At 42.9% G+C, this 27,621-nt stretch overlaps 1 protein-coding gene and 1 non-coding gene across 3 annotated transcripts in view; one reads left to right on the plus strand and one right to left on the minus strand.

Moving 5' to 3' along the window:
* The window catches only part of EXOC4 (exocyst complex component 4), an 862,020-nt gene that overhangs the window by 445,555 nt on the left and 388,844 nt on the right, over positions 1-27,621 (minus strand). For both annotated transcript variants that reach the window (XM_062198862.1, XM_062198781.1), the window contains exon 10: positions 16,857-16,953. In XM_062198862.1, coding sequence (XP_062054846.1) covers positions 16,857-16,953 — 97 coding nt within the window. The remainder of the gene's footprint in view (positions 1-16,856; positions 16,954-27,621) is intronic.
* On the plus strand, positions 24,455-24,584 carry LOC133768665 (small nucleolar RNA SNORA22). The gene has a single exon (XR_009867045.1). It is a non-coding gene; the product is annotated as a small nucleolar RNA SNORA22 (small nucleolar RNA).

The raw sequence follows: 27,621 nt of genomic DNA on the forward strand, positions 1-27,621 counted from the left end.
CCAGCTCTCTGCTACGACCTGGGAAAGCAGTGGAAGATGGCCCAAGTGCTTGGGACCCTGCACCCACGTGGGAGACCAGGAAGAAGCTCCTGGCTCCTGGCTTCAGATCAGCTCAGCTTTGGCCATTTCGGTCAATTGGTGAGTGTACCAGAGGATGCAAGACTTTTCTCTTTGTCTCTCCCACTCTCTGTCTGTGACTCTACCTCTCAAATAAATAAATAAAATCTTTTAAAAAATAATAAAAAAGAAATCCCTTTTCTTTAAAAAAATGTATCAAGTATACCACCGTAAATGATTGGAGAACGTTGTATACACGTACCATAAAGAAACTCGGCTCAATGGGTAGTCCTATATATTTCAGCTAAACAGATCTTTTTTTTTTTTTTTTTTGACAGGCAGAGTTAGACTGTGAGAGAGAGAGAGAGAGAGAGAGAGAGAGAGAGAGAGAGAGAGAGAAAGGTCTTCCTTCCATTGGTTCACCCCACAAATGGCCGCCACGGCCCACGCACTGCGCCGATCTGAAGCCAGGAGCCAGGCGGGTGCAGGGCGTAAGAACTTGGGCCATCCTCCACTGCCTTCCCGGGCCACATAGAGAGCTGGACTGGAAGAGGAGCAACTGGGACAGAATCTGGCGCCCTGATTGGGACTAGAACCCGGGGTGCCGGTGCCACAGGCGGAGGATTAGCCTAGTGAGCCGTGGCGCCGGCCAGCTAAACAGATCTTGAGAATGGTCTGAGGACTGAGAGTGTCTTCATCTATCCGCTTACCCATATTCCCATGCTGCACTGTAGCAGCCTTCTGCATTGTTTCTTTGCAAAATCTGTGTATTTAATTAAGAGGAGGATTTCTGCAGGCCCCCAAAATGTTATCATCCACTCCAGTGTATACTAAGCTGTACTTCACTGTGCAAATGTGCAATGACTTCACCTGTAAAGTCCCATTGGGGCTACGAGTATCATTAGCTCACGTGGCTCAGACTGTTTACCCAGGAACCCAGATCCCTTTCACAACCACTCCCTCCTCACCCCCACCCCAGTTTCCCTACGAGCAGGTTGAGTCTGAATAACTCCAGTTCCTTTTCTCATCCCTATTCTTTTTTTTTTTTTTTTGACAGGCAGAGTGGACAGTGAGAGAGAGAGACAGAGAGAAAGGTCTTCCTTTTGCCGTTGGTTCACCCTCCAATGGCCGCCGCGGCCGGCACACCACGCTGATCTGATGGCAGGAGCCAGGTGCTTCTCCTGGTCTCCCATGCGGGTGCAGGGCCCAAGGACTTGGGCCATCCTCCACTACACTCCCGGGCCACAGCAGAGAGCTGGCCTGGAAGAGGGGCAGCCGGGACAGGATCCGGAGCCCTGACTGGGACTAGAACCAAGTGTGCCAGCGCCGCAAGTTGGAGGATTAGCCTGTTGAGCTGCAGCACCGGCCTATTCTTCTACCTCCTCCCAAACACACACTAGTACGGGTTTCCATTTGCTCCTGATCATGATGTCACTCTCCTATTCCAGGAATTTTGCTGGTGATGAAACTATTACTTTGAAAATAAAAACTGTTCTGTCTTGAATCATCTCAGGACAATGTGTTAAGTGCTATAAAAAGTATGCCTGAAGCATCACAAGCTTTTAAAAGGAGACAATGATCAACTCACGTCTTATAAGAATAGGTTGATGTAGGGGGAAAATCCCTGGAGAAGATGACGTATCAGTTGCCGGTCACATTATGAAGAGGGATTAAGGTAGGTGTTGGTGGGTAGATTTTTGGTGTATAGAAATAAGGAAATCTGAATAATACCTTGGCATATCTAGGAGAAAGAAAGTTTCCTTGGATTTGCATACACAAGGTAAGCAGGAGAGAACTGTGCAGGTGGACAGAGAGTTAAACCTTTTATTCTACAGAAAGGAATTCCGGCTACATGGACAGAGATCAAAAATGACAAAGAAGGAGAGGGCGCAGTGGTACGCGTGATCTAGCAAATTCTTACAGTGGATTCGGGAAGTTCAAACAGTGTGATGGAGACAAGGGAGGAAGGTGGAGACTACCACCAGAGTGGCAACAGGTACACAGGGGAGGACATGGATGTGAGAGAGATTTAAGTACAACCGGCAGAAATCAGCGACACTGTACTGGGGAGCAGGGATGAGAGCTTGCAAGCTGGACTGCAAGACTTTTTTGATCTGAATCCCAATGGGACAGAAAGAACTGTGAGTAGGAAGAAGACTAGAGGCCGAACTGCCTCTGAAAGGGAAAAACAAAAAGACATGTGCCTTTCCAACGAACAGTTTTCTGAAGGGGAAGAAGGAAAATGAAGGAAATTCACCACTGTGGGAAAGATGGACATCTCCGTCCTGGATTGGCTTTTATTCTGAATTAACCTCAATATCCCCAAAAGGAACACAAGTTGCACACACACAACGGCAGTCTCTGGCACATGGGAAATTCTCAATGAATATTTGCAAGAAGAACAGCAAAACAAAAGAAGTAAATGAATGAAAAATGAAATAACAGAAAATACACCTCAACTCAAACTTTCTCCCCACACCTAGAAAATCCAGTTAACTGCAATGGAATGTCAGAGCTGCATCTTGAAAACCAACATGTCAATCAAAAACATGTTAAAAAAAAAAAAAAGTCATGAGTTAAGGCTTAGATGACAGAGGAACTTCCAATCTTCAGAGGAGAATGTTGGCTCCTTTTTATTCTTTAGTGAAATCCTCATTTCAATTTTCCAGCAAGCTTCAAAATAAGAAAGAAATGTAGATTCACTTAGGTGCATTTCCAAGCACTGAAGTGCCTCTATGAAACCGGCTAAGCATTTCTAATTTCATGCTAAAGAACGGATTTAGTGACTGCTTTTCATACAATTTTCTTTGCTTTTCCTACTTCTACTTTTACATTTTAACATTTTTTCTACTGTGTTTCATTCAGAGGCAAAAAGCAAAAATACAGTATTCAGACAAGATGCCGATGGCCTCACTGATGGCAGGCAGCACCCTGAACACACTGGCAGAGTGAGAGCTTCGGGGGCCAGGCTGAGGCCCACAGGACAGGCTACAGCTCAGAAGGCGACTTCACAGCTACGTACCGTATATTCCAACAGTCAAGCAGCGGAAGGGAAGGCAGTGAGCAAATCAGCACAGGATAACTGGGGGGAAAACATGTCCTCTAATCCACAAACACTAAAATGTAACATCCCCACGACATGCAGAAATAATCTGCAGTATCCGCCGAGTTTATGGTACACTTTTAAAAGTGCCCTACTACTTACTGATGATATATTTGCTCATTGAATCAAAACCGTTTTAATGATTGCCTATTATGGGTGCGCCACATGAGTTGAGTCCATAACATTCAATTTCCTATGCGCTACAATTATGTCAGACCCTGTCAGTTGGGCCCACGCTGTCCACTGCTTCCTGGGACTCCTCTATCCAACTGGCTCCTGGCTAACTCCCCATATCCACCTCCCTCCCACCCTCCTGGACTGAATATCTTGCTTCCAAAAACCAGCCTATATTGACGTTTGCATAGGAATGCTGCTGTCGGGTTGCCAACTGTCTTTATTTTCAAGGAAAGATTCTTTTTTTTTTTTCATTGTTCATACATGAAGGATATGGTCTTATTTATTTATTTATTTATTTTTTATGTCATAAATGTGAATTTACAAAGTGCAACTTTTGTATTGTTGTGGCTTCCCCCCCAACCTCCCTCCCTCCCGTGGCCCTCCCCTCTCCATCTCCCATCCCGCCCTTTATCGAGTTTCATTTTCAATTACCTTCATATACTGAAGATCAACTTAGTATATACTAAGCAAGGATTTCAACAGGCTGCACTCACACAACCGCACAAGGTATAGGGTATTGTTCCACTAGTAGTGTTTTTAAGTTTCATAGTAAAACACATGAAGGACAGAGATCCTACGTGGGGAGCATGTACCCAGTGACTCCCGTCGTTGATTTAACAATTGGCACTCTTATTTATGACGTCAGCAATCACCCGAGACTCTTGCTATGAGCTGTCTAGGCTATGGAAGCCCCTTGAGTTCACCGACTCTGAACTTGTTTAGTCAAGGCCGTGTCACAGTGGAGGTTCCTTCCTCCCTTCAGAGAAAGGCGCCTCTCTCCTTGATGGTCTGTTCCTTCTGCTGGGGTCTTGTTCACCAGGGTCTTTCATTTAAATTGTTTTTTGTCATCGTGTCATGGCTTTCCATGCCTATGAGACTCTCATGGACCTTTTAGCCAGATCCGAATGCCCCAAAGGTTGATTCTGAGGCAGGAGTGCTGTTTTGGGCATTTGCCATTCTATGAGTCTGCTGTGTGTCCTGCTTCCCCTGCAGGATCATTCTCTCCCTTTTAATTCTATCCTTCATTATTTGCTTACACTGGTCTTATTTGTGAAATCTCTTCGACACATACCTTATCTTTTTTGATCAGTTGTGTATTTATACATTGGTAAAGTGATAAGTATAAGGAAAGATTCTTGAATCTTAGATAATATCATTTTTATTTTTCTTGGTACTGCAATTCATTTTAAAAAATAAAATCAGCAACGTCTGTTAATTGCCAATTAATTTTTTAGTGAGTGGTTCATGAATGCCAAAGTCTAGAAAATAAAGAGTCTATTAACTTCAGCTTCTCTGGCTTTTACTCTCAAGGTGGTCCAACAGGCTTCGTTCATCATACAAAGAGCCTGCTTTCGCGATCCCTTGGCCTACAGTCATGCTGGACACTCTCCCAAGCCCCAGGATTTCTTAGTAGACTGAGAGGTTCCTGGGTTATACAAGAGGAAACCAAAGGATTTTTTCAAAAGTTGAAGAAGGGCTGGCACCATGGTGTAGCAGGTAAAGCCACCGCATGCAGTGCTGGCATCCCACATGGGATGCTCCGCTTTCGATCCAGCTCCCTGCTAGTGGCCTGGGAAAGCAGCAGAAGATGGCCTAAGTGCTGGGGCCCCTCACAGAGACCTGGAAGAAGTTCCTGGCTCCTGGCTTTGGATGGCCCAGCTCTGGCAGTTGCAGCCATCTGGGGAGTCAACAAGCAGATGGAAAACCACTCTGTGTGTCTCCTGCTCTCTCTCTCTCTCTTGCTTGCTCTCTGTAAATCTGCCTTTCAAATATAAAAATCTTTAAGAAAAAAGTTGAATAAGCTTCAGCTGTATGTAGTTATATATCAGAAGCATAATGCTCTACAAGTTCTCAATTATTTCAAAATAATGATTGAATACTGTGCTTTCTTAATTGCAAGTTTCGGCAGAGTACTGCAGTGACTAGTAACGAATATCCTAAGAAACCAGCCACCACTGTGAGCTCCAGTAGTATGGACGATGAACACACGACCACCGCACAGAAGAAGCCAGACACGCCACTTGATTCTGTGTATAAAGTTCAGTCATGGGCAAAACCAGTCTTATCTATGCTGACATAAATGAGCTAATGGCTCCTTCCCAGGGGAGGGTATTGACTGTCAATACCAGCAAATCTTTTGAGGCACCAGAAATGATCTGTATCTACATTCTGTGTCATGCTCTGGACTGATGGTTATACTCGTGTATATACTTCTAAAAATCTGTAAAACATACGAAAATACCTGAAACTGCATACTTGATATTTATTTGTTCTATGAGAGTAAACTGCAAAAACATATTAGCTTTTAAAAATTTTGAATTCACAGACTCCAACTGAATAAGATACTTTGATTCTTCCAAGGTGTTATCTTTGAAACTTTCCAATGCTATTTTTTTTCCTCTTAACATTAGCAAATACTTTCTTATTTAATTACAGCACGGTAGCTTACATGAATACACATTAAAGACTGGCCACTGAGTTTAAAAATGATGATGGCCAGGGTGGGCCTATAGCACAGTGGGTTAACCAGCCCCTTGGGACACTGTATACCATTGAGTCCTGGATTGAGTTTTGGCTGATGTGCTTAAATCCAGGTCTCTGCTAATGTGCCTGGGAAACAGGTGATGCCTCAAGTACTTGAGACCTTGCCACCCATGTGGGAGATCTGGATGGAGTTCCTCGCTCCAGGCTTCAGCCTGATGCAGCCCTGCCCCGGCCATCGAGGCTATTTGAGGAGTGAACCAGTGGGTGGAAGTGCTCTCTCTCTCTCTCTCTCTCTCTGTGTGTGTGTGTGTGTGTATGTCACTCTGCTTTTTAAATATTCTTTTAAAAAATGATAATCGCCAAATAATTAGTATTCCTCCACAACTAATGAAAACTACTTGGGGACATTAAAAACTTCAGTGTCTATTTCAAGAACAAAACAAAATACAAGACAGACTTGGCATTTCCAAGTTCAAAATCACTTCAAACCATGCCTACCAAAAATGAAATGAAGATAATTAAAAACCACATCTTCCTTTATGACATGCACCTCTATTCTTCTATCTAATCAGCTGTTTGCACTTCTACCTGAATCAAAGAGCCTTTTCCTTGGCCACTTTATAAATACCATTGTCTCAAGAAAACATTGTTCATTAGTTTGGGATTCCTTTTTGTTTGCATGTTTGTTCCTTTCTAACTACAAAAGGAAAATAAAAGATTTCTTGACTGTGAAGTAGAAAATGTGTCAGCTTGACACATTAAAAAAAGTAGGTAACACTGATGATCAAATGTGCAAATCACAAATTAATGAACATAAAATTCGAAAATGACTGGGGCTGGCGCTGTGTGGTAGTGGGCTAAGCCTCAGCCTGGGGCACCAGTATCTCATATGGGCACTGGTTCACGTCCTGACTGCTCCTCTTCTGATCCAGCTCTCTGCTGTGGCCTGGGAAAGCAGTAGAAGATGGCCCAAGTGCTTGGGCCCCTGCACCTGCGTGGGAGACCTGGAGGAAGCTCCTGGCTCCTGACTTCGGATTGGCCCAGCTCCAGCTGTTGTAACCATTTTGGGGGGTGAAGCAGCAGATGGAAGACCTTTCTATCTGCCTCTCTCTCTCTCTGTGGCTCTACCTCTCAAATAATATTAAAAAAAAAAAAAACTGAAAATGACCAAGGAAAAGCCCTCGCTATTATATAGAGGCCTGAACAATAAAGCATGCAAAGCACAAACAAACAGAATGAACAGGGATGGGGGTGGGAGTGGGAGTGGGAGAGAGAGAGAGTGTGTGTGTGTGTGTGTGTGTTCCAATGAGCAAAAGGAACGGTAAAATAATTTCCCAAATTGAACAATGTACCGCCAATATCCAAAGAAATATCCAATATCCAAAGAAATATGTTACTTTTAAAGTGAGAGAGAGTGTATTTTTCCTCTAGGTATTCCTATGTTATTTTTGACACCAAATTACATTATCAATTTAGATTTCCAAATCAGATGTAAATGGGCCTGTGGCTGGACATAAACATATTTCACCAAATGCTGAATAAGCATATTTTGGCTACGGCAGTTCAAAAGACAAATACATGCTCAGAATACATAAAAAGCAGTGTGCAAACTATTAGATATTTTGTACTGAAAAGAATCTTTACTGCTTTCATATATAAACTTCCAATATTATTAACTGGCAATGATACAGTTTAATTGATAAGGTTAGAAAAAACAGACCCTACATCCAAACTATATTCTTAAATTTAAATCATGATGTTTTCAAGTTTATTTGGAAATACTTTTATGTTCATTTGAGCTTTCATAGCATAAATAATCCAGTGTTTTTTTGGTGAGAGGAACTGAAAGAGTTACATTGTATTCATTTGGATGAGTTACTGGCACAGGAGAAAAACAAGCAAACAAAAAAATACAAAAACAGAGGCGGAGTTTCCCTAATAACTGCTCCAGCTACATTTATGACATGAACTTGCACCTGACCCCTATGTTGGGAGGGAGAGAATCAATGCTAAGGTGATACAAAACCAACTGTAACTCCTTGGTCTTCCCAAAGATCATCACCAACGTGAAGGACAGGTATAAAGAAGGAACCCAGGTGAACAAGACTAGAAGAGACACTCATCTAGTGCTCAGGAGGTGCACGATGTAAGTTAGCCAGAAGTACAGTCCTACATGGAAAGAATGAGGATCTGACAGTTCAGCATCTGGCTAACCACATCTTGAATTTTGCTCGCAGTTAAGCACATCCGGAGAAGATAACTGCCCGCCAAAGAAAGCTTTCCTATGTCTATGACCCATGAGATGCAAAGAACGTGGTCAAATCTCTTCAACATGCAACTGGTTCTTGTCCAGACGTAGGGAGCAACATTAAGTGACAGACCTTAATATACCTGAAAATAGGTGTAACATTCTCTGATTCCCACTGGCACTTAGAGGTTTCCTTGCCATTTCTTATGCAGAATGGCCCATCCTATGCTGCCAACTATACTGGCATGTCTTCTCTTCTTCTGACCTTGTAGCAATGTGAATATACAAGTGGGTTGCACCCTTGGTTGGTTCTCCATTTCCCCTCAGTAATGCAAAATTGCCAGTTAGTTGCAATCAGTGCTTGGTCATGTATCATGCAACGCGTTTTGAAAATACAAAAGCACCAAAGAAAAAGCTTATAATGAAATATTTAATCTCTGAAAGTTAGTTTGCTTGATGGTTGCAGTCATGTAACATTTATAATGTACGCTCAAAAGCATTTACTCAAATGTGGAGCTTGAAATCTAAATATACCATTGCTCAGTGCTTCTCAGGCTTCGTAGGTCAAACAGTCTGAAAATGTAGCCATATTTATCATAATTCTGAGGACAGGGAAAAAATGTTGTGTTTCATAAAAATTCAACAAGGTAGCCACATTTTCTCCCATGCATGAATAATGTATGATCCACAATGTTATTTGCTAGACTGTCTAATCACCAACATCTTTCAAAATGTCTATATAAGCTTTAGCTCATTAAGAACAAACATGAATCTGTACAGAAATATCACATACCTGTGAACACTCAGAATAATATTCTTCCAAATATCAATGCACACATCAACCTGACACGAGTGGGAAAACTTTTCTGCATTTCTTAGAAATAAAAATATTGGGAAAAGGCATACCGAAGAATCATTCCAACTTTTGACATCCAGGCTTAATCTCAATATTCAAACTGAAATCCCACTTTCAAAGCAGACAACACACATAACAGATAGACAGATAATCTCCAATGTAAAGGGAGGATCCAGGGCTATTGTATATGTCCCAAATAAAGGTGGAAAAAAGTCTTATGGGAAACAAACAGCTAAACAAGAAAAAAATTACTAAGTTTCTAATAAGTCTGAGTTAGAAAGAAGAGTAACTAGTTTAGGATCATGTTGTAAGCAACAGTAAATTTCTAAAATTATCTTTGTATTTCTATGTTTTATTCTAAAACAAGCACCCATATTAGTAATATGACAAAAGAAAAAGATATTTTGAAAAAAAACTAGCATATATCCTTTTTAGGTATAAAAATAAACCTATTTTTATGCCTAAACGTTGATCTATTTCAGTACCTGATACGTAGGTGTTCATGGGGAGAGTCTGGCACAGCCAGACACCGCTTGGGAAGCTCATCTCCCATATCCAAGAGCCTGGGCTCAAGTCCTCATCTGCTTCCGATTCCAGCTGCCTGAAGGTGTGCATTCTGGGACGCAAAAGGTGATGGCTTAAGTACATGGGTCCCTGTCACTCACCTGGGAGACTCACACCGAATCCTGGGCTCCTACCTTCGACCTGGACTAGCCCTGGCTGTTACAGGCATTTGGGGAGTGAACCTGTAAATGGAAGATCTCTTTCTCTCTCTTTATGTGTACGTACATCGGTGTCTGTCATTCAAAGAAAAAAGTCCACTTCCACTCAACAAGAATTTACTAAGCACTCCTACAACTTAGCTATTCTTTAAGGCAATAAGTATTGTGTACCCCATTCATACATCACAGACCTTTGGAGCCACTATTCTACTTTTTCACTGTGGAAACAGTCGTAGCAAAGAATCTGAGAAAAGAACATCACCAAGGGCAGAAGTCCAGGCTACTACAGGAATAAAGATTTGCATTCCAAAAACCTAAAATGCCTTACAAAATTCATTCATTCATGAGCAAGTGTTAGCACCGGAAAGAGCTTAAAAGACCTCTTGTGCTGATCAGGGTTAGACTCTTGTGTGTAATTCCTAAGTAGGGTCCTGCTTATCCCCAAATTATTCTCTATAGGAAACTTTGATAGATGTTTTGGCAAAGCTTAATACAAAAAAAAACAAACAAAAAACAGGTCTTCTGTAAAGCAGTCTCCGAGACCACACTATTTCTTTAGGAGAAAACAGTAATCTAGAGTTCAGCTACAATTGTTCTTTAAAAATCCTCATATATTTGAAATGTCACACGGGATAATTCTCTAATAACATCTTGATAGACTAATCTCATAATAAATAATACTTGCCCTGCATCATTGCATAATACTGTCAGAGAGGGCTACGTCAAAGATTTATTTTCTATTTCTGGATTTATAATCGTTGGACAGGATGGAGAATTTTCATTAAACTAAACAGAGTAGAAATAACAGCTTCAGCACTAAAACACAAGGATTCCGGAGTACCTCCAATCCAGTAAGATGAAGTTTCAGAGACATTTTTTTCCTGACAGCCAGAGTCTGTTCTCTCTAAGCCTTGAGAAGGAAGCTTCCATCTAGCGCCAAAAGTTACTTGCAATTCTAAGTATAACGGCCCCCCTTTTTGCGTATACATTTTCCTTTCGACTACCAATTGTGAGTACGTGTTCCCTACTCATACCTTCCAGTGTGCACCCCTGCGTGCACACCCTCCCCCATGAGAGTCCTTTTACTGGTCTCTGGTCATATTCTTCTTCCTCCACCTCATTCCTGCTTTCTCTATGCATATCATGTCCCCTAGATACTCCACGGCTTCTCTGTGCCTCACTTCATTTTCAAGGCTATTCCCAGGCCACGTTCTCAGAGAGGCCATCTGATTCACGCCACCTGAAACAGTGCCCCAGTTCTCACTGCCACTTACCCCCTCACTCTTCCCTGCGGTTCCTCCTAAACCAATCACTACCTGCTACTGTTCTGCATGATGCATTACTGTCCACGTTTATTGTGGGACTTTTCCCCCCGTCTAAATTCTGTAAGGGCATAGACTTGTTCATCGCTGAATGAAGCAAGTAGGCACACAGTCCTCCTGCAATTCTGTTACGTGGATGAGTGAATGAATTTCCTGTTGCTGCATCACAACAGTGAATTTTATATGCCCACGGCCTGGCACTTCCGGCAGCATGTGATATTATAATTAATGAAACACAAAGTCTAAAATAAAAACAGCGGTCACGGTCGTTTACTTCGGGATATCACTTTTGGAAGCATACATTGCTATGTGAATGGCATAGCAGCTTCTGGAACCTTTCATTGCTCCAGGTGTGGTTTCAGCCACTTCCTCTCCTCCTAATCCAAGCATCTCTTAATCCCATGCATTTCAAAACCACTTTCCAGAAGACAGCAGGGATCTTCGAAAGGGTCCCCTGTACCTACGGCTGCTGAACGGCTACTTGTACATCTGGCGAGAAGACTTTTTAGAAATTCTGCTTTTCTCTGTATTGTATTAAACGATCACTACGCCCCGTCCTCAGGAAAGAGATCTGGCCGACCACAGAGACAGCGTCAGTTTCTAGAAGCATGGGTTGCCAAGAAGGTTTCAACGCCACCAACATGGATGTCAGCACACTCCTAACTGACCAATAAATATTTCATTTTGCTCTACCCAGGAAGACTTCAATTGCTGTCTAATCAAAATGAAATATGGCTGACAATAGTGAACTACGTTCACCGCCCAGACAGTCCATGTTTGAGTTCTGTTCTGCAGTGTGAACACCAGTCATGTTTCTGCAGTGGGAATGCCCTCATCATCACCACGGCCCCGCTTCCAGGGGCCGCCTGGTCACCCTGGGGCAGCAAACAGCTCTTCTTCAAGGGTCTCCTGAGAAACATGCTTTGCCTATGCAAAGTGCTCATTGCAGTAAAGAACCAACTGCCTTTTAACGAACAGCTGAAGCACAAAAGATGTAAGCCACTGTAAAACACGCTTGCATTTTAAAATTTTCAAATGTCGGACTCCCTAACTGTGATAAAAGTCTTTCCCAGTCACAGAGTCACAAAAGCTGAAAGGGAGACACCAGCATTGGACCAGTCAACGCCCTGACTTTACCCAGAGGACAAACTCGAGACTCGCGGGGTTTGGATGCCATCAAAGCCCCTCTGCAGTGCAGTGCTGAGAGAATGATCCAATGTATGCGCTCAGTACACTGACTGACCGTGTGTTCCAACCGGGAAGTGGAAGGCCTGTTTTCTGACTCACACCCTGGTGCATCAGGACTGGGCTTTCGTTTCTAAGGCTGTGTCAGGCTGTGTTAAGTCCCTCTTGGTTTCTCTGACGATGTATGTGACCACGCGTCCGCAGTTGTGAGGTGCGGCTGCAGCAAGGGCGTCCCACCAGGGTGCCTTCCTGGCCCACTGAGAGCGGCGGGGGGGGGGGGGGGGGGGGGGGGGGAATCCAAGCATTTTCTGAAGATTTGAAGATTTTAGTTAGATGCTATAAGCATTCGGATTTTTAAAGAAATAACTGTTGTTCCCACTCGTGCTTTACCATGCAAACGAACAGTATTATCAAATCTAAAGACAATGTATTCTTTCTTTTTAGGTTTTCAGAAAATAAACGAATGGAAAAATAAATTATCACTTCCTCCCCCACAAACTCCACAAACTGAAACCATAGAGGAATTTCTGATTTCCTGAAATGGCTACATTATTTACTAATTGTAATAAAAAGTGCCACTCTGTGTTAAACTATAGTTGGCACCTCAGTAAAATATACTCCGTTGCCAAAGGTTTCTGTTTGATTGTGCTTAATTAACACCCTAAGTATTCAAAAAATATTAATTTTTGGAAGGAAACCTAATTGTATGTCAGACCTGCAGAAAAGAAGAGAAATACGCCACTCTATTTTCAACATTAACGTATCTTCCTCGTGTCCCCCAGACTGAAGGCCCAGAAAATAAATTCCGTTTATCAGAGCAAATTCATTCCTTTTTCTGGAAGAGTTCCAAAGAAGACTGAAAAATAGCAAGCACATTCGTGGGGGGTGGGGGGAGACATTAGTTATATCTTTTTAGGGTCCATTACACTCTACGCAGGCCTGGCTAGAAACCTATTTGTTTCAATAAACCTTTTCGTTCACGTAGACCTACCGGCAGAAAGATTGATTAAATGACCTTGTATCATCCAGAGAGTTAGCAGGGGCTGAACCGCACACAGTGTCTAAGAGGAAAGCACGTAAGATACTTCTACACGGCGTCCTGCCAGAAATTGCTAAAAGGCAAGTTGGACCGGAAGGAAAACACCGAGCAAAAGCAGGAAACACACAAGTAAGGGGGCCGGCAGGAGTAAGGCACGAGTAGCCTGTAGACTCCTGGCCAGGAGCTGGGAGGGCAGCACCCAATACAGGGGCATGATGGATGACCAGCGTCGAGGACCTCGTAGGAAACTGCTGTGTGTGGCCAGCAGAAAGGAGTGCCGGGAAACATACAGGGCAGCCGAACAGCAATCTGCACCGCCCGTTGTCTCCAGCAGGGTGGTTCAGGACTCTGGGTATAGAGAAACCCCGTAGGCTGCAAAGAATTTACTGCCGGCCCATGGCAATCACGGACAGAGTTCAGGGTGGGATGCTTTGTCCAGCCTTACGTTTTATCCCCATGCCCCAACTGGAAGAGCAGCTTGTAGCCGTGGAGACAGGGTATGCACTTGTTTTTTTCCCCCATAGGAAAGGACATAGAATCAAAGTCCGATACGTAATCAGTGAATAAAAATTAGGAGACGGAGCCTGGAGTTGAACCAGGCTATCTTGCTGTGGTTTTTTTCACTTTAAATTTCAAATCCTGTACTTTCTCCTGTGCTTGCATTCTTCCACACTGCCTCTCCCGGTATGCTGTGTTTTCTCTCTTTTGTTCACGTACAATAATGCTATACTGTTTTCACTGTAATGGAATGCTAAATTGCATTCACTTTGAGCTAGCAAGGAATAAAAGCAATGGGTATTCCAAAGGATGGAAAGGCTATCTACATAATTTTATTTCAATAATCCCACAAAACATATGAGAAATGTTTCTAAATGGGAGTCCATATCTAAGCTGGAAAAAGTGCATCACAAGTATTTGATGATCAATTGTTGAGTATACATAAATGAATGGCCGAAGGAAAAAGGAGAAACTTTTTAAATGCTAATAGTAATCGTGGAATATACCAGGATAATGCACACTGATTCTTCTAATTATGCAAATCAAACTTTTAAATTTCAGAAAAATGAAAAATCACTCACCAAGTGCTGAAGGGTAAAAACTAAAAGAAGAGTGAAAAATACTAAGAGGCCTCAGCCATTTGAGGTTCTTCAATCCCATTATGATGTTTCAAAAACAACTCGGAACTGAATTAAGAAGTAAGGCTGCAGGCCGGCGCCGTGGCTCAACAGGCTAATCCTCTGCCTTGCGGCGCTGGCACACAGGGTTCTAGTCCCGGTCGGGGCGCCGGATTCTGTCCTGGTTGCCCCTCTTCCAGGCCAGCTCTCTGCTGTGGCCCGGGAAGGCAGTGGAGGATGGCCCAAGTGCTTGGGCCCTGCACCCATGGGAGACCAGGAGAAGCACCTGGCTCCTGGCTTCGGATCAGCGCGGTGCGCTGGCCGCAGCGCGCCGGCCACAAGCGGCCATTGAAGGGTGAACCAACGGCAAAAAGGAAGACCTTTCTCTCTGTCTCTCTCTCTCTCACTGTCCACTCTGCCTGTCTAAAATAAACATAAACATAAAAAAGAAGAAGAAGAAGTAAGGCTGCAGGTTGAGGCTGATATAAAGGCTTTAATAATCACCTGCTTCTCAGAGAAGTCATGCCCAGCAGCCACACAACATTCTGTGACTTCCAACGAGAGATACACATTGTCTTCCATTAAGAAAAGGATGAATGATAAACAATTGATGTCATATAACGAGTTTTTCCAGTTCTAGTCAATAATAAATTGAAATTATAAATGAAAGTAGAGACTAAACAAAGGAGTAGAACCTGTGGGAGTGCTAACATGTCTTAAAACAATTCTTTAGCAAAGCAGCATAAATACAACACTAAAAACTGTCAAGAACTGTAACACATGCAACTCTTTTTAAGTGTGAAGTAAGTACGAAGTTACAATATATACATGACTTCACTAAGAAGTCTACTGACCCAGCTAGAGCGTAACTTAGCAGTAAGATTACAGCATTAAATTTAGGTTACAAGATGCCTCTGATGAATAAGGCATTTCCCCATTCTCCTAACAATTACTAATAGTTACAGAGAAATCCATTCAAATTGGAGAAGAGAGTGAACACTAATTACCAAAGTCAGTTGATATATGTGAGCAATGTTATTTAATCTAGAAATCCCATTTTATAGTTTACCTCTTAAGTGTGTGACATACACAGTACATATCAATTAAACCTGTAGAGAAAGTCCCAATTCTCTTATCTCCTAACCGTCTCAATTTTCTTCAGCACAAGATTCTTAAATGAATTTAGTTGCTGCAAATATTTGCTCAGAGATTTCATAACGGTTAATAATATTTCTTTAAAATTTTTTATTGTATGAACATTCTATTTTTTTTAATATTTAACTGAAGAAAGTAAACTGGGAAAATTCAGAACAGTAGTTACTTAAATAAGAAATTTTAATGTAATTACTTCTTATGGTACCAGTTTAGTAAGTCTTGGTTAGTGACAGGGCAGGAAAATTCCAGTAAGCAGCTGCTTAAGTTTTGGAAAAGTATACACAGTATTCATTCTGGCCAAATCAGTAGCATTTGCTTATCTGTCAACCTGTTTACCAGTTAACCTGTTTACCTGTTAACGCCTTACATAACCTAGGAATTAATCTTAGAACGTTCATGTGATATTCTGAGGTACCTGCCTTTTAGCTTCTGGTCCATTTTATGAAAATACAGAAAAATACATAATGGTTCTTTACAGAAAAAACATGCAAGTAATACCAAACATGTAGGTCCAAAAAGGATGTTTTTTCTTCCTGTCAAAAACATGTATGACTAAACTTACCATCTTAATTTAAGTGTACAGTATTATTACCAAATTGAGCATTGGTATCCGTTGAACAATAAATGCTCCTTTTTCTCTCTCAAAAACTACTTTGTGAAAGCTACTTAAGGTTGAGAATGTTTAAAGTTAGAACATTAAATGAACTGACCATTTTAATAGATTTCACTCTCGTCACCACCAAGCTTTCCTTCAAGACATAAAACCACATATTGGTTTGTAAAATATCATTTGGTGTTTTGAAATTCACATGGGTACCAAGGCCTGACACTTCTCAAATGATATCTGAGTAACGGGCGGGTGAGACATATCATGAGTCGGGAACTTTCCCCTGTAAAGGGACAGAGAGTAAAATCCGTGGGCTTCTGGGCCCTGGGGGTTCTGCTGTGGACTCTGTGGCTGTGCCGCTCTATCCCCAGGGCAGCTCCACGCAGCACGTGGACAGATGAGCAGCACTGTGATTTTTTTCAAGAACAAGTAGCAAGGTAGATTTCTCCAAAGGACCATGGTTGGCCAACTATGGAACTGGGGGAAGATTAAGAGAGGGAAGAAGGGGAGAGAGGGACAGGGATCAGAGTGGGAAAGGAAAAAAAAAAAAAATCAAAGTATTTAGGAACTGTTACTTTTGAGGACAAGCAGTTACTTAGAAAGGATGACACCGTCTGTTCCACTGACCACCTTTGGCAGCAAGGCCCCAGAAAATGGAATGAGGGTTTTTTGTTGTTGTTGTTTTGAATGACTTGTTTCAATGCTGACTGAACTACTGCATTCAGTACATCAGCATGAATAATGTAAATACTGACCTTCAGTAAGTGCATCACGGACTCGACTTACCTTAGTAATGGATGGAATATGACGGTAATGTTTCTGGCTCCAGGTTTGCAGACGAATTTTGTTCCTCCACCTTCAATTAGGTTGTCATCAGGACCCCCTTTCAGAAGAAAAAAAAAAAGAGAGAGAGCGCTTTGGAGCTTTTATAAATAAATAGACCCCGCCTTTCTGGAGGAGAGCTATACTGTCACCAGCAGGGCCATCTTTGCAAAGCTGGGCATTTACAAAGTTATTTTTGAATGATTTGACCCAGTCTTCTTTGCTTGGATAAACCATGAATTGGAATTTAGAATTTTCACTTGGGAAAACGTGGAAGGATAGTAAGAATAAATGACGTGGTTAAAGAAACACATATCTTGCACGGTTAGGCACATGGAACCTGCAATGGAAGAAAGGTCGCCTTGGGTTTGAAAGGCTGCCGCAGACGCTCATACAAATCTAACAAACCATATTTCATCTGATCCAAGACTCCACTGCTTGATAGACATCCTATTATTTTATACATGAGTAAGAAAAAAAATCCTGCTAATTAAACTACACAATCCTTTCTCTGTTTTCTCTTCTTTGAAAAATTCTTTTGACTTTAAATAGATACTTACCATAAATATCACATGCAAATTCAATGAGGAAATTTAAGAAAAATAAATTCATTATGGTATTCCTAAAACTATATAAAATTTGAAGTCTAACTCTTCTGAATGAATCGGAGTTGTCAGTATTCTTGTTTTTGTTTTGTTTTGTTTTGTTTTTTTTAATTTTATTTATTTGAAAGGCAGAATTAGAGAGAGAGAGAGATGGAGGGACAGAGAGAAGTCTTCTATCTGCTGGCTCACTCTCCAAATGGATGCAAAGGCTCAGGTTGGGCCAAGCCAGGCCAGGATGAAGCCAGAAGCCAGAAGCTTCATCCAGGTCTCCCACAAGGGTGCAAGGGCCCAAGCACTTTCTCAGGTGCATGAGCAAGGAGCCGGACCAGAAGTAGAGCAGTCAGGACTCAACTGGCACTCTCATGAAATGCCAGTACTGCAGGCAAAAGCTTAGTCCTCTATACCACGGCGCTGGATCCAATAGCTTTGCTTTTTAAACACTGTCACGGGGCCAGCGCTGTGGCGTAGTGGGTAAAGCTGCCGCCTGCAGTGCCGGCATCCATTATGGGTGCTGGTTTGAGTTCTGGCTGCTCCACTTCCAAACCAGCTCTCTGCTATAGCCTGGGAAAGCAGTGGAAGATGGCCCAAGTCCTTGGGCCCCTGCACCCACATGGGAGACCTGGAAGAAGTTCCGGGCTTCTGACTTCAGATCGGTGCAGCTCTGGCCATTACAGCCATTTGGGGTGTGAACCAGCGGATGGAATTCCTTCCTCTCTCTCTAACTCTGCCTTTCTAATAAATAAATAAATCTTTAAAAAAAAAAAGGAATTTCTAATGTTCTGCGTAGTGTTTCATTCTCAGCTGCCGATACCAATCCTGCAAAGCTTAAAGCTAACACTTTGTTGGTGCTACTAGAAACTATTCTTACACCAACCAGGACTCACTCCTTCCTCACACGGTCCATCATTAGCTCATTAATTGCAACACTGAAGGGTCCAGGTGCGAGAGTAGGCACCAAGGTCACAGAGGCTGAAGCAGTAACAAGTTGTCATGTCTGGTTTCCAGCGGACGGGCACTATGACAGCATGGTTTAGAATACTTGCTCATTCTGGCCGGCACCGTGGCTTAACAGGCTAATCCGCCTTGCGGCACCGGCACACCGGGTTCTAGTCCCGGTTGGGGCGCCGGATTCTGTCCCGGTTGCCCCTCTTCCAGGCCAGCTCTCTGCTATGGCCCGGGAAGGCAGTGGAGGATGGCCCAAGTGCTTGGGCCTTGCACCTGCATGGGAGACCAGGAGAAGCACCTGGCCCCTGGCTTCGGATCAGCGCGATGCGCCGGTCACAGCGGCCATTGGAGGGTGAACCAATGGCAAAAAGGAAGACCTTTCTGTCTCTCTCTCTTACTATCCACTCTGCCTGTCAAAAAAAAAAAAAAAAGAATACTTGCTCATCATTCAGAGCCTTGGGTCAAAGAGCAAGCGTACCTAGGGATGTGGTGCCCTTCTTCCTTCCCTAAGAACCAACTTCCGTAGATGTAATCCCTGCCCTCCCCACAGCTGGGAAAGTGAGGTAACTCTGGTTGGTAGGAACCAAAAAGAAAAAGGTGGGCATGCCTGGATTAGCAGCCCCTTATTCTATGGTAGAAGCCAGATGCCGGCAGCTGGCACTGTCTTCTCTAAGTCTAATTTCGGAGGTCATGTCTCATGAGAAAAGAACCAAAGCATTCTATCATCTTCTATATGTGCCTGAAGAAATTTAACCCTGATGTTCACCTAGCCAGCCCACTTGACTCTTAATCTGGGTTGGATCCTTCAGTCTAGCTTCCACCGGGAGGCAAGTGGTATTTCACTGTCCATCTCCTCGCTGAGGTTCTTCTCAAAAGCTCCAGAACCCCAACAGGAAAGACAGCTGTCATTTTATCAGGCTTCTAAAACCCTAGCAATCCACGCTTGATAATATTTCATTGTTCCTCCAACTCAAACAATTTTTTTCTGATCATAGATCGTTGTGTGATACCAAACACAACTAAATCCCAGTTGATCTATTGTCCATCTTAATGGTTTCTGAGGCATCTTGGAAATCAACTGATAAAACCACATGGAGTTTCAGAGATCCACACCCTGGACGACCCTGACCCCTGAAACATCAGGGTCTAGGCAGGTGTCATTTGGATAGCTGTTGCCACCAACTAGTCAGAGTACAGTCTTTCTTCAGCAGGACAGAAAGTAAAATGGTGTTTGCAACACTTAATTCAAAACATGAGCTGCTTTTTCCTTACATTAAAAAAATCCATCTTGGAACAGCATATTTACATCAGCTATATAAATGTCCTGTTATGCTTTGCAGAGTTAAAAGAGTCAAGACTATCACAAGAGATATTCATTTAATAAAAATCCTCCTCAAAAGGGCACACGATCTGGTTATAAACACGAAGAAAACAAAAAACCAGAATAAATCTATCTTTATCAACACTTTTTCTAAGATAAAGTATAATCAGAATTGAATCACCAAGGAGGCACGTGTGGAATCAACCCGGTTATAATCTGTGTTCAATTAACAACATCAGTTACTTCCCATGAGATGCATCTACATACAAAAATAATATATTGATGCATTCCATAAGATTATTTTAATAATTGTTATTATTTTAATAACAAACATGAGTTCAATTAGATGATTTACGAGAGTTTCTAAATATTCTAGCACATCATGATTTTAGGTCCTTAATAATTCAATTCAGAGCTGATTAACCCAGCTCCATTGAGGCAATGCTTGCACACTCACACCTTGGCCACAGTGGGCTCCCATCTGGAGGGCTCGCTTTGTCCCTACCATTCCTTTAGGCGCCATGTGTAGCTTCAAAATGTCAAATGCTCTTCTTGCAAAGTTCTCAGTTCCATTAACAGATTTTATATAAAATAACCCATGTGAACTGTAACGTAGGCCACTTCTATTTTTAAAATTTTTTTAGATTTTATTTATTTATTTGAGAGGTAGAGTTACAGAGATGAAAGAGAGAGAGAGAGGTGGGGAGGGAGGGAGGGAGGGAGTTAGAGAGGGAGAGAGGGAGGTGGGGAGGGAGGGAGGGAAGGAGGGAGAGAGGGAGGGAGGAGGAGGAGAGAGATCGACAGAGAGACAGAGAGAGACATAGAGAAAGATCTATTTGCTGGTTTACTCCCGAAATGGTCACAACGGCTGGAGCTGGGCTGATCCAAAGCCTGGAGCTTCTTCTGGGTCTCCCACACAGGTACAGGGGCCCAAACTACTACTGCTTTCCCAAGCCATAGCAGAGATCAGAAGTAGATCAGCCAGGACATGAACCAGCGCCCATATGGGATGCCAACACTGCAGGTGGAAGCTTAGCCTACTACACCACAACACTGAGCCCAGCCACTTCTATTTTATTATTATGTGCTTTCTTAAAAAAAAAATGCTTGCTTATTTATGGATTGATTTTTATCTACTTGAAAAGTAAAGCAACAGAGAGGCAGAGAGACAGCAAGAGAGAGAGAGAGACAGAGACAGAGACAGAGACAGAGAGACAGAGAGACACCTTCCATCCTCTGGTTCAACCCCAAAATGCCCACAATATCCAGGGCTGGGCCAGACCAAATGTAGGAGTCTGGAACTCCATCCTGGTTTTCCACATGGGTGATAAACAGGTGTGCTAATCAAACACTGGTTGTGAAAAGTAATAAAAGGATCAAAGATAATGAAATAAAAGATACCCTATCAAAAATAAAACACAGGGGTCACTAGAAATACCTAGCGAGAAATATCATTTGGCAGTGAAAATAAAGGCATGATGACAATGCATGAGACTAGAACCTAAATAACAGTTTCCTTTGTTCTAAACCCATGCCAACTACAGAAAGAAAATTACTGATTCACATATGAGGGGTTTCTAAGAGGTCATGGAGAAGTAATTAAAAGCTAAGTATATTTTGGCAGAAAACATTTTGAAATCCATACACCCAGGTGGTTTTCAAAAAGGTGGTGGGAAATGTGCCCGGTAGCCTCAGAGTGCGATTAAGCTAACTGAAAATTAAAGACAGAAAAATGTAAATAGAGACTCACTTCCCTCTCTCAACTCCCATCCAAAGTTCCACCTGCAGGAACCTCACGTTACTGGCCTAGTTACACGACCAAATGCCTTCCACAGGGCACTTGATGTCATTGTTTCTTGATAGCCAAGAAGCTCAAGTGTAGCTTACTAAACCTTTCAGTTCGAATGTGTCCCCTAACATACATGCACTGGAAACGTAATCTCTAAAGCAACAAGTGTTGGGAGATGAGGCCTCAGAGAGGTGATCAGGCCATATGCCCTCAGGGATGGAGGAGTTTGGCCTTGTGGAACCCAAGTGGGTCTGTTAGGAGAGGCCCAGTCGATCCTCCTCTCCCTCCACCTCTCCCCCACTGTCCTCCCACCCACCCTCACCTCTCTCTCCCTGTGCCTTTCTGCCATAGGGTGAGGCAGCAAGAAGTACCCAGCCAGATGGCAGTCCATCAGTGTTTGGGATCCAGGTCTCTTCTCCATGATCATCCAGTCTTTGGAGTTACGTGACAGCAGCACAAAACACACTGACACTAAATTAGCAATAAACAGCACCAACCCAGGGAAAACTATTCTCAGAAATAAAGCTGTCAGAATCAAAAGTAGACGCCATGGGCAAAGGAACGTAGCATTTGAGGCCTACTCTAGCAGGTCAGGATTCTGGCTGAGAGACAAACTTCACCTCACTTCACACACCTTCCCACAATCAGGAAACCTGGGCGCTGCTGTCACGGCCATTCGCAAGGCGCGTGCTGTCCAGTCCTGGAAAGAGCACTGAACAGGCTGGAGCGTCCCTCTCCTTCATTCGCTACGTGCACAGTCTATGCAGTCAGGGGCCAGATGCTGGATGATGCCTGATGCTTGAAACGAGAGGGAAGCCGACCCCAGCACTACAAGTCGACTACACGGCACCACAGGAGGGAAGGAAGGCCCCACTGCATTTCCTGGTCTAACGCGGAGGACAAAGGTGCGACGCGCAGCAAGGCCACCTGATGGCGGTGAGATGACAGCATCATTGAAATGCCCATGGTTCCCGGGGATGAATCCAAGACCTTGCATGAGACCCCTAGTCTGTAACTGTATTACTAGCATAAGTGTGATGAAAACTATTCAGATTCCATTCAGCTGAGCTTTCCCATTTATGAAGTAAGGATTGCAGTAAACTACAAAACGTATGGAGCTGTTTAAAGTGAGATAATGCACAAGTTCATGGTCCACCTCAACCATGCAGGGGTAGTCTACATTCTCCTTCTGAATTAGCCAGTTCACTTACATGCATACTCTGGCTTGTCCCCACACACGTAATCACAGGGTTAGAAACCAAAAAGATAAAGAAAAGGTCCAGATTTTAAAAAATGATTTTGCTCTTTCCGCTACATTGGGCAATACAGGACCAGTCAATATTACTAAAGAGACCAACTTCGCAACAAAGGGATAAAAGACGCCTGCTGTATTTGGGGGGAGTTAATGCAATCGCAGCAGAAGATAGAGAAAATTGCTGGGAACACTTACACTGGGCCAGAATCAGAGACACCATTCCTAATTTTTTCAATTAAAAAGAATCAATATTAAATATATAGATGCTAAAATTATTCATACCTTTTGCTGAGTACTTTAATGAAAATAACAGGGAATTCAATGCTGACTTGGCTGAGCCAAAGCAGCAGGCACTAACATTCTTAGCGTGCCCTGGATTTAAAATTGGCCTTCCCACACAGAAGAGAACCGCAGCGAAGGTGAATTCTTTTAAAGCAAATAGCATGCTTCATAAATGCCTGACAACAAATATAGCTTAATAAATATGGAATTTCTGATTGCATCAATAAATAAGAACTTTAATTGGCTTGAAGAGCCAGCTGAGTGGTCTGAAAGTTCCCTGAGTTCACAGCTGTCACCTTACCAGAGGGTTTTCTTAGATTAAGTTCTTTAGTGAGCGTCTATTCTTAAAGCATAAATTATCACCCTGGCCTGCTGCAGCCGCCGTCACCACTAGCTCTACCCCTGCACTTACAATAGGCGTCTTCAGATAACCTTGGCATTTGGGCTAGGTCAAGAAGAAAGCAAATGTAAAAATTTACCCTTCCCTATTGTTTAGCATTAAAGTCAGTCAAACCAGGGCTGCTTGTGGTACTGAATTGCTCCAAGCTGGAAGGACTGCTGTTGGACCCGGGAGAAAATCCAGGGTGCAAGCCCCTTCCAGGAAAGGAACAACTTTTCTGGACTCATCTGTGACCTAGGATATAATTATTCTGTGCCCTTTACATAAAATATCTCAACCTCAGTAATACCCCTGTTATGTTATCTAACAAAGTTGAAGAAATGAAGCTCATGGCACGGGAAGCAGGGGCAAGGGTGCCTTGTTCAAGGTCACACGCATGACGGGTTCAGTATTTGAACTTCAGTCTGCTCCAAGAAAGAAAATCCTTCTTAATTACGTATCCTCCAATGTAAATTAATACCATTTTATGTTCTTAAGGAACTCACAAGTTGAATAAATTACATAAAGGAAGATGATACAGGAAAATTCTAAAGTAGGGAGTTAAGCACTAAACCCTGACTTCACCACCATTTGGCACTTGACATCTATGTTCCATCGGCCCCATACCGATACAGCAGTTGGCTAATCTAACCAATGGACAAAAAGTCACTTGATTAAAAACATTTGTAAAGGGGCCGGCGACCTATACAGCAGCATCGTTTTGAGTCTTGGCTGCCCTACTTCTGATCCAGCTCCTTGCTAATGTGCCTGGGAAAGCAGTCGAAGGTGGCTCAAGTACTTCGGTCCCTGTCACCCATGTGGAAGACATCGATGGAGTCCTGGTTCCTGGGTTCAGCCTGACCCAACCTTGATGCAGCCATTTAGGGAGTGAACCAGTGAATGGAAGATCTCTTCGCTCCTCTTTCTCTCCATCTCTGTCATGTTGCCTTTCAAATAAATAAATCTTTTAAAAAATAAGTAAAATATTGCAGTAAACACACAAGTGTGCTTGCCAGTTCCCTTGGTTTCAACTCTGCTCCAGCAGGGTCTGTTCTTTTCCTCTGCACTGAAAGGAGTTTTTATTCTTCTAAACATATTCAGAAAGTCTGCACGTGATACTTTAAAAATATTTTTAAATAAATAAAAGTAAAAGTTTAGGACAAACAATTTTCTCCATATGTAGGAACTTTGCAGAGAATGAAATTAAATGAAAAGTCTATTTTGATGGAAAAAAATTAAAAACCATGAACTTGCCATGAACTTTTTGAAGATCCCACATATAAATTTCAAAAAATTTCGTACCAAAAGTAAGTTTATTTTGAATTCCATTTTCCCTAAGCTTCTTGGAGTGCCCTATAGTAACCAACATGTAGGCGATGCTTCTGAGGGAACTGTAGTTAGTGGTCCAAATCAGCTCAGAAGCAACATTTGCCCTGAACAATCTCAGTAGCAAGCACTGGAACTCGACTGTCCCCACCCCTCCTGACCAGCTGGTAGTGACCAGGATTTTGGCCCCCACCCAAGCCCAGTAACTGCTGGGAAGGCTCCATGGAAACCCAGCAACAGGAAGGCAGGCAGGCAAGAAGGGGCTGGGACATTCAAGGAGTACTTGGGAGGGTGCTCCTGTCTTAATCCCAGGAATGCTCTTAGAAACCCATGTTCTTTGGTTTTCCTTCTTAGAAAAAAAAACAAAAATAACAACAACAACAAAACAGAACGTTCAGTAGCTCCCCCTTGCCTCTTTCACTGCTACCATAGGTCACTTGCACATTTCCAACCACCAGAGGCCCACACAACTCACACGAGGTCTTAGGGCTTCCTGCCAACACTGGGAAAGCAAGGAGTCCCACAGAAATCATCTCACGGTTTTCATTTTAACAGCGATGGAAAATGGCACAGTAGGGAAAAACAGGAAGTTTGAGCAGTCTCAAATGTCTCATAATAAAATGAGCAGCCCTAGCATGTATATGAAATAGAAAGTGGAATTTTTCTCCCCCTACTTAAAACTGTATCTCTATTTCCGCTCAGGACGAATCTTGGGCCATGGCTCCTGAAAGACAGCCTCTCCCTTCCCCCCCAGCGTGCCCTCCAACCACAGCTTCAGACGGATGCCCGAGCCCTACGAGGAAAACAAGTGCTACTCGTGGGTGCCTTTGGTACTCAAAAGTTATAACAAATGTCACTTGAAATGCCATTCTCCCTGTCATCATTTCTGGCAGTCACTGCTAACTGAATCAGAGTCCTTTCTGGGCTATTCGCAGCCACAATAGTTGTTGGCAGTGGAAACTCATATCTTTGTCATAAACTGTGTCTTGCACAATATTCTTTATCAGAACTCAAAACCAGAATGAAACAACTGGATAAACAAAAACGGAAACGCTTTCATGGGCATTTTGTTAAGAGTCGTTTCATCACACAAAATGGGTCTCAGGGGTGCCATAAAGGAGCAAAAAGATGAGGAGTTCACGAAAACTGAGCAAGTTCATGTTTAATTTCCTTAGTGGGATGGAGACTCCAGGTGATGAGCTCAATTAACCTTTGAAAGGAATGGGAGGAAACAATATTGATTTAACATTCCCTAACAGCCCCCTTTATAGTGCCAAGGGCCCAGTTGACATGAAATATCTGGAATTTTGAGCAGCACCGTACAATTACACAATAGTCTAGAGACAGACTGGGAGTGGAGAAGACAGGTCCTGACTTCTCAGTCAGGGATTCACTAGAGGGGCATGGGAGAAGAGCAAGGGGGGAAAAAACAGGTGGAGTTTCCAGTAAAACAGAAATTCAAGTGCTTAAACATAAGTGGGGGCAGGGCTTCATCAGAAAGGGTTTGACCCCCCCCCCCCAACACACACTCAAAAAAAAAAAAAAAATGAAGGAAGCTGCTACTTGGAGATCTCTCTCAGGTCAAAGAGTGCTTATGACTGGAGTCAGAATCAGAGATTTGAAAGGACTGGTGTTTACAGGGAGGATTCTCCCTGTGCTCACAATCCCAGGAACCCCTTCCCCGAGACACAAATGGGCAAGGAGGGAAGCTTCATGCTTGTGTAGCAGCAAAATTTGGGGCTGAGAATAAGGCAGAGAAATGAGGGAAATAAGGGACATTCCGAGGATCTCAGTCCAGAGGAAAAAGAGAAGTTCCTTTGTGTCCTCTGCGAAGTCACGCACAGGTCACAGACATGATGTAGAGAAAGAGAATCTATTTAGGGACTGCCTAATGGTGGGGTTTTGTGAGCAGGACACACCCGTGTTGCATGTTTTGAAGGAAACAGAACAGCATGGCAGGTGCACGGCTGCCTCCTCCAGTCCGCGGGGAAGCGCCCCATGAGCAGACTGCTCTGCTGCGTGACACTCAACTGACTTTGCTTCAAGGCCACCTCTTTGGATTTCTGATGGAAGACCATGACACAATTCTTACAAAAGCATGGGAATTTTCGTAGTTCAGGAACTGTTTGCATTATGGCTCCTAAACAACATGCTCTAGTTTTATGTTTGGGATGCTCTGTTGGTTTAGAAAGTAAGAGGAGAAGGAAAACAGCCCATTAATTATCTCCTTACCAATAAATTAAAAGAGGTGCAGAACGGGATGACAAAAAAACAAAGCAAAATGAAGGCCGAAGTTTCAAGATCAATAACAGCATATCCTGAGCCATCCGTACAATGAGCACGAGAAAGACCCATTAGTAGCAGTACCAGATTCTCCTGTAATGGAGTCTCAAATGCCACGTTCCACAGAGAGAGAAAATGAAAGATGTAAGCCAATTACCAAAGGATCCACAGTCCCCTTGAATATTTTAAAATGACTGGTCAATAAGGCACCAGGGAACCCTCACTAAGCATCTTTGAGGGGCGTTCCTATCCTAGTGACATTATCCCCCAACTCACTTTGTTTTAGGGCTTCACACGGAGACGGCATCGATTCCACATTCCCCTTCTACTCTTTAACTGACTCTCTAGTTTTAATTATCTCGAATCTATTGAATTTATCTTAGTGGCTACTTGGTATAGAAGTCACACACAGGTCAAAGACGTGATGTAGAGAAAGAATCTATTTAGGCACTGCCTAATAGTGGGGTTTTGTGAGCAGGACACACATTATTTATCATGTGTTTGGTTTCTCTCACTTAGCATAACACTTTTAAGGTTTTCCATG

This window comes from Lepus europaeus, chromosome 1 (genome assembly GCF_033115175.1).
Source record: "Lepus europaeus isolate LE1 chromosome 1, mLepTim1.pri, whole genome shotgun sequence".
NCBI classification, from domain to species: Eukaryota; Metazoa; Chordata; class Mammalia; order Lagomorpha; family Leporidae; genus Lepus; species Lepus europaeus.